Below are 16715 nucleotides of genomic sequence, written 5' to 3' on the forward strand. Positions count from 1 at the left end.
TTCTTTCTTTCTTTCTTTCTTTCTTTCTTTCTTTCTTTCTTTCTTTCATAATGAGAAAGGAAAAACCACAAGCAGGAATGTGCTAAGAAAAAAAAAATAAACTAAATCAATCGCTCAAGAGAAGCAACAGCAGGGCAATAAAATTATGAACACTTAGAGCTTCTCTTCTAGGAATTTTGCAGGAATATATTGTATATCTTCTTGTCTTTCAGCAACTGTATGCAGCTCAGCTGGCAAGCATGCAAGTTTCTCCTGGAGCCAAAATGCCATCTACTCCACAGCCACCAAATACAACAGGGGCACTCTCACCCACTGGGATGAAAAATGAGAAGAGAGGGACCAGTCCGGTAACTCAAGTTAAGGTATTGCTTATTAAAGAAAAAAACTGGCATCTAAAAAGGATAGTGAAAGTAATTGCTCTACTAGTTTTACATCTGGAAGTTGAAGCACACAAAAGCTCTTCAATATTCAAATAAAATGTTCGGTTTTAGTACTGCATTATCAGTACAGGGAATGGAAGAGAAAGTATTCACTTCTTGCTTCCAAAAATATCAGACATCCCACTTCCTACCACAGGCAGCACAACATATTCATCAGTAAAATGTGATATTTTCAAAATTTCAGTTTGTAATCTAGTAATGTGCATAAATGGTATCCACGTCATAAATTGTTTCAGGTTGAACATTTGAGCATCTTAAAATACAGTGCTAGCTTATGTTGTTAAGGCAAGAGAGCCTGTAGATCTTCTAATTATTTTTACAAATCTAGCTGTATTTTTTCCACAGTTTTGGAAGAAGCCTCACATAAAAATAAAATGTAATTCAGGACTCCAGGGAAAACACTATGGCACTGCAGATTGATTTGACTTTTGCTGCTTTCACACAGCTGCTGACAACTGGGCTGTGCCTTGCTGGTTTTGTGCCATTGCTGGGTGCTTGTGCCTGCTTATTCTCACTTGCTTGGAACTAGGCAGCTACAACATGGCATTTGCCAGCAGTGTGAAATGAACATCGTGCACCCCTTAACGTCTGGTGCAGCAAGCACCTTTGGGTAGAACTGGCTGGCTTTTGTTGCTGAATTTTCCTGTGGTTGTTCTGATTTTCATGAGAACAAATACACTGGAAAACAATTTACTTCAAACTGGAGAAAAAAATGAAGAAAAAAAAGAAACAACAAAACAAAAATACCAACAAGCACATTCAGATGTTTTGTCAATTTGAATGATAGTGCTATAAATGCAGAACTATTAAAATAGATCTAAAGAAGGCATGTAGTGACTTTTTGTAGAGAGAGTATGCATTTTTTGCTAGCTGCTAAAACCTTGCAGGAACATAGCCCTTTAGCCTCAAATCAGCCTGGGAAGATTTTACTTGCTTGAGGTAAGGGTTTCTTTTTCTTTTTTTTTTCTTTTTTTTTTTTTTTTTCTTTTTTGACATGAGAGTAAAATATCATTCGTTTTTTCATTATCATCAATCATTGTGGTAAAGTGTGGGTGAATAGATATTTCTGCCTGGGCTGATAAATTTCCATGACATTTTTTTGCTAGGCTGAGAGTACTAATAAATAAAAACTATTCCATTATGGCCAGATCTAACATTTATTTAGCAAAGTGTTCACTTTACTTAACTGTAGATGTGTATTAGTCTAATATTTTACCTCTTGTAATCCAATGCCAGGCTTGAGAGCAGTCAGTGAAATTTACCACATATGCAGAGTTTGTTATGGTCAATACAGAAGCCACCAAAAGCAAAACCCAAATGTTTCAGCAAAGTTGCCATAGTATAGTGATACCTAACACCAGTGATTTATGGTATGGAGAATATACTACCGACTACTTTAATGTGAAAAAGTAATTTCGTAAGTGAGTGAGCCAAATGGATCTACACCAAACCAAACCTTTACTATATGAGTCAAATTTTCCCTGGTTAAATTTAAGCACATATCTCCTTGAACCAAGGCCAACACCATTGCAACTTTGTGGCCAGCTGAGTCCTATTACAGACTTGACCACATGCAAATTCTTGGGGGTTTCCCCACATAATTTAACTTGAATGGACTGAAATATATGTTAATAAAAAGAAGCCTTTTAATTGTTATTTTATTAACGTGATTGCATTGAAAATATTAAAAATAAACTACAAGTGCTTTATGTGGACAAATACCAATGGCTAATGAAAAAATTATTAGTATAAAACACTAATAAAATAGTACCTTATATGCTGTCTTTGCAAATTCTTACCTATATAGAACATGACAGTTTTGATGGTCATGCATTGCTTGAATCCCCTATATGTTCTCTGTATTTAAACAGTTATTTGTATATACTATATGCATTATTTATGGAACTAATGGGTTTCTTTTACAGTATTTAGATGTTTCAAAAAATAATGATAGGTTTTTCAAGTCAGTGACCAGAATGTTTTCCAGCTTTTTGGTTGCCTCACAGAAGAGAATGCTGTTCATGAAGTACAAACAAACAGGTTCTGTCAGTGTTTGGATTTTTTTTCCCATGATGGTATCATCAGTAGTAGGCAGAAAATTATTTAGAAATTGAACATGGTAGCACAGGTTTCTATGGCACATGCTCTCAAGCCTTAGTCTGGCAAACTTCATAGTCTGAAAGGGACTCTGAACTTTCACAGAAATTCACTGAAGCCAGTTTGTACCCGTGCAATGAAACAGCTTGCACATAACTTGGCCACAAAGCACGAGAATGTACTATGTCTCTTATACCTTTGTGCTTCTGCTTTCACTTGGACTCTGAACAGGTGTGGGCATTTGTGTGTACTGCAAGGTCAGGAAGAATAAAATGTCAAGCAGTTTTACAGGAACAGTTTAAAAGTGGAGATATAATGGCATTTTAAATACACATTTGTTGCATTTTCCTGTGTAATGCTTTGTATATGATCAGATGTACTTCGTTAAATCACCACTTGACAGTAAGGAGAATGGAAGAGATGAGATAATGTAGTGTATTATTGTATTCTGACACATGGTTCTAAGCTTTGAAATGATCAGGGCAGTGTTTTAAAATGGGGATGATACTCTCTTATATCTAGCATGATTCTGCTTTGGGCATATTTTAGATGAGAGATCTGTCTTGCTGGGCTCTTTAATTACAGAAAATCACTATTTCACAGTTTTCCAAATGCTCTGTTTTCCTCAACATTTTAAGCAAAAGGAACAAACCCAGAGAATGGGAAGAAGGTTATGATGTTAATATCTACCCCGATCAAAGAAATTAATTACTTGAATGAATCTTCTTCCAAAAGTTAAGATTTTTCTCAAATAGACTTATTCTCCCATAGCACTGAAACAAGATTTGTGTCAAAGAGAGAATTTCTTCCATAATTGCGTATGAAATGTATCAAAAGATATAAGCGTACTGATACTAGATTTACATATCCTTAAAAAATACTCCTTGTCTTTATGCAAATGAACATACAAATACACTAAAGGTTGAATGCATAAGAAATAACTACAGAATACAGAAATAATTACAGAAGTATCAAACAATCAAGAAGCAGAATTGCATTTATATGAAAAAAACTGATTTTACATTAAACTGTCAAAAACACATGGCATAGAGGAATAATAAAATATTGCAAAATATACAAAATTAAAAGTAGAAAATAAATGAAATATATTTTAAAATGCATACACTATGCATTGGTTACTGTAGTAAGTCAAAGAATCTAAATTCAATGAAATTCTTATATTTTATTGTGAGGGAACAGCATAGATTATTTTACTAAACAAAACATGCACTCAAAATAAGATGCATGGAATGTATAAGCTAGCAGCAGCATTAAATATGGGCCAAAGAACTGTCAGGGGTTTCCAAATGATTCTTTCATGGAAGTACTTCTGATTGCTTCGTTTTTAATACATTTTAAAATAATTACATAACTTATTTTTATAGTGCCAGGAACTTTTCAAATAGAACCAATGCAAAAGCGTTACTGAGCTGCTGGAAATTTTAAATAATTCTTTGTAAATGCTCTAGGTTAATTTAGATCTCTGAAAACACATTAGGAAATTAGGCTGTAATGTGAGCTAATTCAAATTTTAATTTGGCAAAAAGAACGATCCAGCCACATAGTTAATGTAAATAGAAGCATAACACAGAGAAATTAATGAGATTTCCTTTCATTGAATCTTAAAGGAGGCAGATAATTAGCTTCTTTTGTTATTATTGCAGGAGAACGTGGTATTGTCTTCGAGGTGTAAAGTAAGTGCTGCTTGCGAAATGATTTGTTCATTTGTCTTTTCCTAATAGTTATTTACATTAAACTCTTGTAGGATGAAGCAGCCCAGCCACTGAATCTTTCAGCCCGACCCAAGACAGCTGAACCTGTCAAATCCCCGACATCTCCAACACAGAATCTCTTCCCAGCTAGCAAAAGCAGTCCAGTGACAGTGACGAACAAGAGCGGCATCCCCAGCCCACTTGGTGGATCTCTGGGAAGAGGATCCTCTTTAGGTAACTATTCTGTCCTTGGAAAAGGAGGAAACTGGCAGGTTTTCTGTGTAAAATGTCAGCTTGAACACACTTACATCTGAATTATATAGTTGGATCTACATTTCTGTTTAAAATGGAGAGAAAAAATGCAGGAAAGATTTTCAGCTAACTCTTGAATGCCAGGAGTTTACAAGAGTAAACAAAATGATACAGCAGTAATATGCATCTACAGGAAATACAGCAAATAAATATTTAACGTATACATACAAATATATACACATAATAGATGTGCATATGTGAAAAACATGAAAAAGATGTTTATATTGATATCCTCCCCAGAGACATGAAATGGATGTATACATTGAGGGCTACATTTTGAATTTTGGTCTCTGGATTAAATGGACAAAAAAAAAGCTTTGCATGCATATAGAGCCTGATTAGATACTAGACAGAGACATGATGGCTCATGCTAGTGCAGCAGTATATAACACTTCACATAGTAAGTTTTCAGCCACTCCTTGAACCAAGGCATGTCCATGGTTCATGATGATTCAGAAGTCAGGCAGGAAGGTAACTCCAAACGTGGTTTTCAGCTGTTTAGCCCAAATATACCATTAGTTTTACCCAGAACAACATTCTGGAAGAAAAATATTTCTCTGTATCCTGGGTATTAAGTTCATTTTACCTAGGCAATATGCAGAATAAATTGTTTATCTTTTTAACAAAGACAAAAGGTCTTCAGCCCAGCCAGTGTAGTTTATTATCTGTTCATTTTATTGTTTGTTCAAGTTTTTATTATTTGTTCATACATCGGACAAGGTTCTGTTAATGCATATGGTTGCAAATAGGGATTTTTTTACCCATTTTCAAGATTATTTGAATAAGAGATAAAGCTTATTAAGTAATGAAACAAAATTGATCTGAAAACTGGACGTGAAGACTATCTTAACTAGCCAAGAAACAGATTCAAGAGCTGTAAAATTTAGATCACCAGGCCTAAAGATCAGATAGTAGTTTTTAACCATGAGTAAATACAAACCACTTACTCACAATCTATAGCTCAAGTGTACTTGTAAAATATATAGAAGCACTTGTGAATAATGAACAGATATGTTAAATACATACATTAAATATATAAAAATTGTGATTTGTTCCATTCTCAAAAGACTTGGGAACATCATGATCTCTGAAAGATCAAGTTCTGCAGCTAGCTAGCTATTCTAGCTGTCAATATATTTCCATCTATCACTATGCTAGCTAACATTAGAAAGTGGCGTACCATATATGAACTCACAGACTATTCTAGAGAAATGCATAGAGAAGATATGCCTAGGGGGTGAGTGTTTTTCCTTTAAGTCATAAAAATGTTTCCCCTTGATCCGGGAGTAAAGAAGCCACAGAAGTATTATCAAAAATCAACAAACAACATGGGATCTTTTGCTCTGTTTTATGATAAATTTAGATGGAGTCTAAATCTCATTAAGTCACAGTTCCATTGCATTCATTCCCATCTAGACCACTGTATTATATGAACTTTTTGGTTCCCAGGATGAAGTGTGAGAAGCATGTAATCTTAATGTTTTTCATTTTAAAAGAATTCAGGGTCTTTTGAGGTTGAGATTTATTATATTATATATATATATTTTATATTCTCTATATGTTTTACTTAAATGTTGTATATTTACTGATTTGTTATAGTGGAGCGTTAGTAAGTATACAAATACCACAAATTTAGAGCTTTGATAAAGGACATCAACTTAACAGTCAGATACACAGACCATGCACAAACTTTGCTCAGAGTTTTTTATCTTGAATGTATATACACAAATGTATATACACAATGTTTAAAAATTTCCCTTTCTGTCCAGAGAAACAGAAATAAAAAAACAAATTTTCTCTACCAATTTAGAGCTTTATACTCATGTTATGGTGATAATACATTCTGTCTGTCACAATAACGATGGATGCTCTTTCAGAAATTGAAAGCTAAATATCTGGAGTGATGGCTTTGTCTTCATAAAGAGATTCTAAAAAATTCCATAGACTTTCATGTCCAACTAAAGATTTCTTTCTCCTTCTTTGTTCATTTTGTTAATTGTTATTACCTCACAGGCTTCCCACTTAACCTTCAGATAATTGTTGGGTTTAACAGTTTGTGGGTATTCTCAGATACTTACACATCAGGCTACACCAAGACTTCAGTAGTTGTATTTATAATACAACAAAGAGGAGCATAGGCTTATCAATCAATTCCATAGATTAATTCCACCTTCAAACAGACAACTGTTACTCCTCCTCCTTTTGCAGATGTTAGTTGGTTGGAGTTTTTAACAGGATGAGAGCTGAGTAATTACACTGGATTCTAATTTTAATGATTACCTAAATAAAGTGTGTTCTCTGTTTATAGATATCCTTTCCAGTCTTAATTCACCTGCCCTATTTGGGGACCAGGATACAGTAATGAAAGCCATTCAGGAGGCTCGAAAAATGCGAGAGCAGATCCAAAGGGAGCAGCAGCAGCAACAGCAGCCGCATGGTGTTGATGGAAAATTGCCCTCCATGAATAACATGGGTCTAAACAACTGCAGGAATGAAAAGGTAATGCCGCACAGTCTGTCATTCATTCTTTCCCCTGCAAATAGCTTATTATTTTTATATAAAAATTCTTTTTACAGCCTTTAGCCATCTCTGATTCATGTTAAATACAGCTTGTCACTTCACAGTGCTGTGCTACAAACTTCTCTGTGTTTACAAAACAGCATTCAGAAAAACAAGCCTATGCACTACATATGATTAATCCGGAGGCATGAATATAACAATGTGGAAAATGAATTAGCTGAAGCTACCATTGTTTGTGGTCATTACATTTCGAGTTGTGCTTTTGAGAATGATTGGATTGTTAAGTATGACAGAAAGACGAGTTACATACCAGCTTGGTGGAGTATCACAATGTTCTTGAATGTATCTGAGTATGCTTGAATCTGTGACTCAGATTCAACAAAGAATCTAAGCTCAAATCAGTGCTTTTGACTCTTGGTTTCAGTGGGAAATTATAAATCCACATTCTTTGTTGAATCTTTACTTAGTTTCCAAATAGTAAAGTGAAATGGGGAACTGTAATAAAATAGAGAAAGTGGGGAGAGAGAATGTCCAGCATTGGACTGAGCAGGACAACGTTCAGTTTACCAGACAGCAACCTGGGATCATACCCCAAAGGTGAGGAAGAGTTTCTGTCATGCATATTAAGGACCACTCAGAGGGCAAAGAACTCATTTGTAAAATTGTTTGCATCTGTGTTGTCTTGCTCTGTGGCCTTCCCAAAGCCTACAAGTTTTGCTCCAGGAACAGGTCCCTGTGTATATAATAAAGCCAGTAAACACTGAATTAGGTAATTGGCTGAGCTATACGGCAAGCCTTTTGGTGAAGAATGCTACTATGTTAGCTTCCTTAGAGGCGGCATATGCTGCAAAAAATACAGCATATGTGATTTTACACCACTGACACAAAGTCAGTTATATATCAAAGAATTACTCTACATTTCAGTTAACTAGAAAGGAGTCCCAGGAATATCCCTGTAATCATTATGGCATTGGACAAATTGGAACTGTTATGATTCAATTTGGTAAAGAACAGAAACTGACACATTCATTAGCCTACAAAGCACCTAGTGTTTCAGAGTACTTCCTGGAGAAAAGAAAAATAATTCATTAATGAAAATTCTGTGATATTCTGTACTTCAGAGGGTAGGTTCTATATACTTCGGGGAGTATAGGGGGAGATTATATTATACTCCAAAGAGTAACAGGAATTTTTAATCTAGGCTAAGTATAAGATTCGGTAGAATATTATTTATAACTTAAACCATGAATTTTATGATAGTCTTAACTCACAAGGGAATACTTAGTGAGTAAGCAGATTGTAGGAAGGCACAGAAAGGAAAGGAAATGTAAACGGAGCTGTCAAAGATTGGTGCATACCTTTTATTCTACATTTTATATTTTTGCTTGATTCTTGATTCTTCACAGCGCTTAAAACAAGAGAAAGGCTTGGTGTCTATTAAAACAATCTGTTAAACAATTACCACACAGGATTAAAATGGTTTAACAAGACAAATTCAGAAGTTAATAGATTTTTATTTCTACTAGTGTTAGTTTAAGTGTCAACATTTAAAACCTCATTTAATACAGGTTCATACTATGAAAAACAGAGGAATTAATAACTGATCAAGCAGGCCATATTCAGACAAAATTTTCAATGTAAAGTCAGTGTTTGTCTTAACTAACTGAGATGTAGGGTAGTAAAGTTAAAGTTATAAAATAAATGTCATGCCTATGACTAGTATTAAGAGTTTCTAAAATAATGCTAATTTTAAAATGTATTTTATGAGTTTCAGTTGCTTGCCATTTAAAAATATCTAAGACACTATAAGGGCTATTAAAAGAATTCTTAACGTTTGATTTGAATTTGAAAAGTACAAAAATGGCATCTGCTTACTCATCAGGCCTGACCCCTGAGTTTTTTCAGTACTATGTTTACTTACTTCTTGTATTGGAATACGGTAATTTTTTATTTTGCCTTTCATCTTTTAAAGAAAGGGAAATAAATGCTTCAGTGAATAAACTGGAATTTCTTTTTTGTGCAGGTTACTAGCAATACACAATTCCTGATACGCATGTAGGAACAACACAGATGGATGTACAGGTTCTAGGTGGTGGTTATACATCACACAATATGAGGAAAAAATAATTTACTTGCCAATTTATCAGAGCTCATTGGAAGTCTTAAAAATATATCAAAAACATTGCTCTCAAATGCTGTCTTCTCTGGAGACTTCTCGTGGCAGAGTTTGAAACTTTTTAAACTCTGAGAAAAAAACAGGAAATTAGTTGTTAAATCTCTAAGTCCCTTTATATAATCCTGCTAGCTTTGTTTACTGTAGCATGCACTATAGAAGGAATCGTTGAGGCAGGTAAAAGTTATAGTCTGTACTCTGGTTTTACCTTTGGCATACTAGTTTGTTATCCTTGCTCTGAAAATGCAAAAATGGCAGGGTTTGCAAAAGAATGGGATATAAATTAGTCGTTTTCAATGGTGATATATCCTGACTCACTATCTTAAAGAAAATAGAAGAGTTAGGTCAGAGTCATGAATACTAAGGGAATATATTTATATTTTATAGCATGTATAAAATACATTAAAAACAGAGGCATCCTTTGCACAAATAGAATTTTAGAACACTCGCTTTACTCCTTTTACCCTTTGCGTTTCAATTTTTACATTATGGTGTATTTCTTTTACTTTAAAATTGATGGCTAGGATGATCAAAATGGAGGGAGGGAATGATGGATGGCTTCAGTAAAAAAACATAATTTTGAAATAATTGCATGCAAAGAGTATAGCATATAGTTTGTCATAATCCCATTGAGGCTTTGATAGCATAGTTGCTATTCTGGACTAGTTTCTTTTGAAGAATCAGGACACTATGTTTTCAGGACCAAATTTTCAGAACTGGGCTTCAGGTAATTAGACTTGTATAAATAAGTAGCTAGAAGCTGGCACCAGAAAAAGATGACAAATTAATTGCCTGCAGATGGTTTAAAAAAGCTATTGAGTTTTGGTCAGTTACTGGTCTTCAGATAGCCGGTAATAGTTTGTTGTGCAAATGATTGCCCTTATAAAATTATGTACATAGCTTCAAAGCCTAGGCTTAGGCCTTTTTGAAAATGTGTCATTTAAATCTCAGAAAGCTTTGTATTTGGTTAGAGACACAGAACTGAAAATTGCCTGTGTTCATGTTCTGCTGTTCAGAAGAAAATCTTCTACAAAGCTTTAAAAGTGCTCACAGAGATTCACTCATCAGAAAGCGCAAAACAAAAACACGCGGTGCTGGCACAGTCATGCTTTACCATTTCCAAAAACATTAAGGTTAGGCTACTCTTCAGAGATGATACTATTCAAAGGACATCTACAGTGACAGAGTTATTTCAGTTTGTGTGTGCAAGGCAAAAAGTCATTAGAGCAGAGCTGACTTTTTCTGCTTTACCTGGTGCATGTCAGATGCAGGCTGACTGAGGAAAGGGCTTCACAGAGTAAAGAGAAATACTAAGGAGGGGGAAAGAATTAGGAAAATCCAGAAGATTTTCCAGGCTACAGAGTTCTTTCAATTTAATATGAGCAAAAAGTAAAACTGTAAGAAAATTGGCTTCATTCAGAGGATATAACTTTTTTTCCAGTCAAGCCACGCTTACCTGCAACAAAAATGAGTGCATTAAAGTACTTAAAACAGAATTTGCATTACTAGAACTACTTGTATTTATTTTAGTATTTTGAACCAGGTTGAATGCCTAGAAAATTTTATTTAAGGCTCTAAATGAACCTGAAAATGCTATGTAATCTATAACATAACTGGCATTGTATTAAAAGGACCAGATCTTGCCTTGTTGTTGTTGTTATTGTGTGTGAGCCTAAAGCATGAAAACAGTGATCAAAAAAAACTTCAGAAAACCTTTGTGGAAAAATATAGGCAAATATGCATTAATCTTCATTGGAGAAAAATATATGGAGTCAGGATACAGCATATACCCACTAAATATATGCATTTCTGGACACGGTCCTGGGCAACCTGATCCAGGTGGCCGTGCTTGAGCAGGGGGCAGTGGGCCAGATTGCCTGCCGAGGTCCTTTCCAAGCTAAACCACTTTGTGAAATAATCACAACATATCTGTTAGACCCAGGGATACCCTCACCTCCCCAGTTTTCTTACATAGGAAGCAGATCCTTTGAGATTTGAGAGGAAGCAGAATGTGGTATAATATTTCTATGTTTATATTCCATTCTCACCCTTTTGTAGATTTTTAGAGAACTGCATATTTGCAGTAGGAAACCAGAATTGGACCCCAAAGTAAATGATGAGTCACCACCTGCTTCCTGAGAATTATTGTACTGTAGTACCCCTTCTAATGAGCCTTTTATTCCTTTCTTATCTCTAAATAAATGTTTTACAATTTGAATCCACATCATTTATCCTAATACAGACCACCGTTTGTATGCAAAATGTGTACATTCTTAAAAATGTATATTATTTACCCTTGGAGACGTTACAGTCTATTGATCAAATCCATATTTAGGCATTTGGATTTGACTTGATAAGCCATAACGACTCCTTTGGAGGTGTTACGGTCTGCTGTATTTCGGGACTGTTAAATATGTGGATTACTGACACAATAGAGTGTAACAACTCCTCTGGAGCTGTTACGCTTCATCATATATATGAAGCCACTGCACATGCGTGCAAACTATGCCTGATAAAACACTTTGGGAAGTCTTTGTAGAAAAAGTTACTAGTCATACATGATCTCCTTTCTCCTTTCTCCAGTCATACATGATCTGCCTGCATCCCTGCGATGACTCCATCGTTGTATTGCATTCTTCTAAATGCAAGCAGTACTGGATTATGTTGCTGACGTGTTTTTTTTTCCCCAGCTTTTTTCTCTTTGTATATTCAAAATTATAGACAGAACAACTGCAGAGGCAGGAGTCACAGTACCTTTTCTGCAGCTGCAGGGTGTTTCTCAGAGTCACAAAGAGAAGTACCTTGTACTAGCATCCTTGTTACTAGTCATTGCTGAAATAAGTACAAAAAACAAACAAAAAAAACACAAAACAACAACCAAAAAAAAAAAAAAACACATTTAAGGAAATACACTTTCAGAGTATCTGATGTTTGATTATCTTTTCCCTTTATCAAGCACACTGATGACCACCCTGAAATTGAGAACATGAACAAATTAGTTATAAGGGCCTTGTGGATTTTTATAGATCTTTATGCATAATTGGTTTAGATTTGTAGCAAGTGATTCATTCTCTTTTGCTTTTATCTTGTAAGAAAAACTTTTTTTCCCCCCTTTAGTTTCTTATATAAGAACCTTTATTTGCAGTTGGCAAATAAGAAGTCATTGCTTATATTTCATAGTACTGGGAGAGATAACTGAAGCTGTAAGCATTTTCAGTTGGATTCTTGTTTCTGTGGGTTAAATCTTAATTCTTCTTGTAATTAAAAGGCAAATACCTCAGTCAGGCTAAAAAAAAAAAAAAAAAAGAGTAGCAGTGTCAATAACAAACGACTACCTTTGCATAGTTGTTACTTTTTTATGGTATTGTCTCAAGAATCATACCAAGTTCTGTTCTTGGAACTCCACGATTTGAAGCAAGTCCTACCCCACATAGCTCACACTTAGGTATATTATAATGCAAGTTTAAATGTAGATTTTAAAATTCTGTAATAGAAAATCTGGAATGGTATAGAGAGAAAAAAAGAAAGACACTGGTTTATTTAACTCAGTGAGAATGTATTTCATCTGCCTAGTGAAGAATCTGATTTCCACAAAGGGACACTGAAACTGGGAAACTGTTTCTGCTGAATACATCATTCTGCTCAGTCAACAAACCTTTACCTGTGGAGTTTCTGAGACGTAGAAGGAGGCATCCCCTTTACAGTTCCGTAATTTTATATCAGACAAATTACTTGTCTAAATTAGATGCTCCAGAACAGGGAGAACTTTCAAATACAAATCCCAGCAGTCCTTGTTCTTACTAACATCCCTTATACATTACTGTGAATTTGTCCTGTTTAGTAATGTAATTGTGGCCGTAAATAATATATGCAAGCAAAGATTTTTTTTTAATACTAGGTGTTCAAAGTTAACTTCCTAAAGCCATATTTGGACACTGGTATTTTATTATAAAAAATCTTCATTAAAAAAAAAGTTCTAAAAATTTTTGAAAGTGCAATAATTTTGCAATTTACTTCTTTGGCTTAGCACTTATCCTTGCCACATGAAAAATCTTCCTTCATTTTATATTAACTATAATGCTTCCTTAATAATTTTGAGGGCAAAATAGTTCCTCAAGTGAAATTTTTCTTAAATAGCCGTAACATAGCAGCCAAAGTTCCACAGAGCTAGCTCTGAAAATTTTACCTCAACGCGGGGAAGCAGATTTGTTAGTGTCTGTACAGTTACCATCTATTTTCAGTGAAATTCAGTAGTTTTGTATCCTCCTACAGCACTTTTTATGATTATTTGGGCAACTCAGAATTTCAGCTGATGTAATACTGCCCCCTTTTATTAGAACTGGAAAACATGCTGTTTATTTATGCTGTTGCTTCCAATATTTGAAATTATGTGACAAGATAGGATAAACCATGAAATCAGTATAACAAGAAAGGGGGAAAAAAAATAAATAACAATTACAAGCAACTTTTTGCTGGGTGTATTTTCTGTGTTATGACTGGGTATCCTAGGCAGCATGTTATGCCAGGGAAATCCCTTCTGTGGTTCTGAGAAGTTTGGGGCGTTGACGGATTTTGCTTTTATACAAATTTCATTATCATATGTGCTTGCATAGGTTTCCTAAATCAGTGCATTCTTAGGAAAACAATAGGGCACAGTGTGCATTGTTTTTTTTTGTTTGTTTGTTTGTTTTTTGTTTTAAATATTTTATAATTATTTATTCTAAGGCCTGATCAGGAATTAGATGCATTATTGAATAGCTGGGTGATTTTAAAATCCCTCAGACGTGGAGTAGTGTTGCAGTGAATTTATTTTTACAATTAGAACTTTAAAAGGTAATTCAAAATGAAATTTGAGGTAGAGCTTTTTTGGAAAAAAAAAAAAAATAATAAAAAGCTCTAACTCCTGAGTCTCCAACTAAATCTTTTAAAGGGAAAAGTTTCCATCAAAAACAAACAAAGGGAAAAAAAATCTTTCTTTTGATATAACCCTGAAGCCTGTACTATATCACTAGCTTTCATAGATATCACAGAAAATAAAACCAGGCTTAGAAATTTTACCTATACTTAAAGAAATGTTTTATCTGACTTTTCTGTATTTAGTGAGGAAGGTGATGGAATTTGTAACTTCAGATGCACAAAGGGGTCAAGTACAGCCCTAACACTGGTACTCAGATTATAAGAATTATGGGAGGAAAATGCCATTGCCAACATTAGCCTCTGTATAAGAACATAGCTCCATTATCAAGGCCAGGTTTATAATGGGAACCAGGTGCGAGAGGCTGTGGGTATGAAATCTTGTCAAGCCTGTTCCTCAGACTCGAGAGATAAAAATATTAAAGCTGCTCATGGAACGCTACCTTTTGCCTCTACGTAAGGATTCACTCTTTAGCTGATCGCATAGCTATTACTCCAATACTCCTATTTACACCTAAGTATTCATACTTATGCCTACCAATATACTCACTGTTTGTTTTTTTTTCCAGATTTATTTTGTGTGCTATGTGTGGAAAGACATAAAAATAATGCATTTGAAATTTGCACATTAAAAATACATGTTCACTCAAACTGTGGAACTGACAATAAGAAGACAAAAAGAAACAGTGTAAAGTCTCTGGCATATATAGGTCATCCAAATTTACAGATAAGTTAGCTTTGGCATCAGCTTACTGTGGATCCAGTTTTGCACCAATGGAAGGGGTTGCTGTGCACACCTCTCTTTTTAAGCCTTTTGCTCAATTGCCTTACTTTACAAAATTGTCTTGATAAAGTAGGTAGTTTGTGCATTTGCACTCCAGTGTATTAGATAGACAGTTCAATGCTTAGTGCCGCAAATCATGTAGCAGCTGGTTAAAATAAAATCTAAATTATTTGTCTATTGATTAAATTATCAAAAATCAGTTAAGTAAAAAATGCAGTATTTGAAAAGTATAAATCACTGAAACTTTTTTTGACCATAAATTAAAAATAAAATAAAATTAAAAAAAAGTTTGGCCAGTTCAGTGGTGATGTAACATACAAAAGTAAGAAGTAAGAAAATGCACCCAGAGGACCTCTATGAAACATTAATTATTATCTGAAGTTTTCAAGTTTTGCATTGCTTCCAGTTCAATCACAAAAGCACTTAGAAATCAAATACTGTTTTCAGGAAAGAAACTAGCACGCTCTTTGGGAATTAGTTGCTACTTTTGCCTTTGTATATCGACTGCTGGAGTTTTTGCCACTACCTGTGCTGAACAACGTGCTTGTGTGGTGGCTGAATACAACTGTGATGTTTTATTTCTGTTGTCAGGGCTACTTGAAGGGTTGCCTAGCTGCATGTTTTAGACCTCATTAATAATAATGATGATGATAATAATAACAAAAGGGGGGATTGGCCCATTTCTTCTCTCTCTTTTCAAGCTCAGGAAAAAATGCCAAATATCAATCGCATGGGGTATTTCCTGTGGAAAGGATAAAAACTTTGCCCTCTTTTGGTCTTTTCTCTTAAATAGTGGAGCAGCAAAAAATCCTAAAGGGACAGCATTTGATGAAAATGGGTCCTGGAGCTAAATGCTGAGAAATTTGCACAAAAAATAGGGATAATTTTTCCAGGAGAACGTGTTCTGCCATAAAGGAATAGTGTCTTTGTGATGGCTGTAACAGCATAATGGTTGTACCTTCTTACGTACAATCCATTTCTAAGCTACTCAAGAGACTTTGCAGATATTTACTGAAATTTATCCCATGTTTTTATTATGCATCTCCACAAAACAATAAAGGTAGGTTGCAAATTACCGTTCAAACATAAATTCTCTGGGACAGGAATATATTAATTGATTTAAATTGTGGGTCAGAATGGTAGCTGCACAGTCCTATCATATCACTTCTTCAATTGTCCTGAGAACTACAGAATATATTTGCATGTTATTTCACACTTAGATACAAGCACAGACATCCACAAAGTTACTACCATTTATTTCCAAGCTCTCTGTTCATTCCTGTAAGTAAATGTACAACACCACATACATTGCCAGTATCGCTCTTCTAACTGCACTAGACTAAATAAAACAAAGATAAATTAGGATTACTCTGCCTGATATTCATTACTTTCTAAAATTAAAGATGTCTTCTGTTTCTCAGGTATCATTAGCCTGCATGATAAACTGAAATACACTCACTGTTATAGGATATTTACTCAGCTGCCTGTTTGTGGGATTATATGCCACTTTGTGCTGATTTAACTGTTTTGCTTCTAACAAAACAATAAGAATGCTAGCAGGTAAAGTCTTCTTTCATCTCGTGAAAAGAGTTGAGCAAGTAATACAAAACAGTATTTGCAAATGTCTGAGAGTTAATGGAGTTATGCCATTGTTCCTTCCTTTGTTTTCTTTTCACAAATACCCATGCAAACGGATTTTTATTTCTATGGTTGTGTTTGCATGTGAAAGTGGACATTTGTGCATGATTACAGACATTTGCTGT

The 16715-nt window shown here is 34.7% G+C and overlaps 1 protein-coding gene across 14 annotated transcripts in view; it reads left to right on the plus strand.

Moving 5' to 3' along the window:
- The window catches only part of SOX6 (SRY-box transcription factor 6), a 383784-nt gene that overhangs the window by 316196 nt on the left and 50873 nt on the right, over positions 1 to 16715 (plus strand). For all 14 annotated transcript variants that reach the window (XM_035328701.1, XM_035328699.1, XM_035328705.1 and 11 more), the window contains 3 exons: positions 213 to 362; positions 4303 to 4483; positions 6870 to 7060. In XM_035328701.1, the coding sequence (XP_035184592.1) occupies positions 213 to 362; positions 4303 to 4483; positions 6870 to 7060 (522 nt within the window). The remainder of the gene's footprint in view (positions 1 to 212; positions 363 to 4302; positions 4484 to 6869; positions 7061 to 16715) is intronic.

This window comes from Oxyura jamaicensis, chromosome 5 (genome assembly GCF_011077185.1).
Source record: "Oxyura jamaicensis isolate SHBP4307 breed ruddy duck chromosome 5, BPBGC_Ojam_1.0, whole genome shotgun sequence".
In the NCBI taxonomy this organism is placed as follows: Eukaryota; Metazoa; Chordata; class Aves; order Anseriformes; family Anatidae; genus Oxyura; species Oxyura jamaicensis.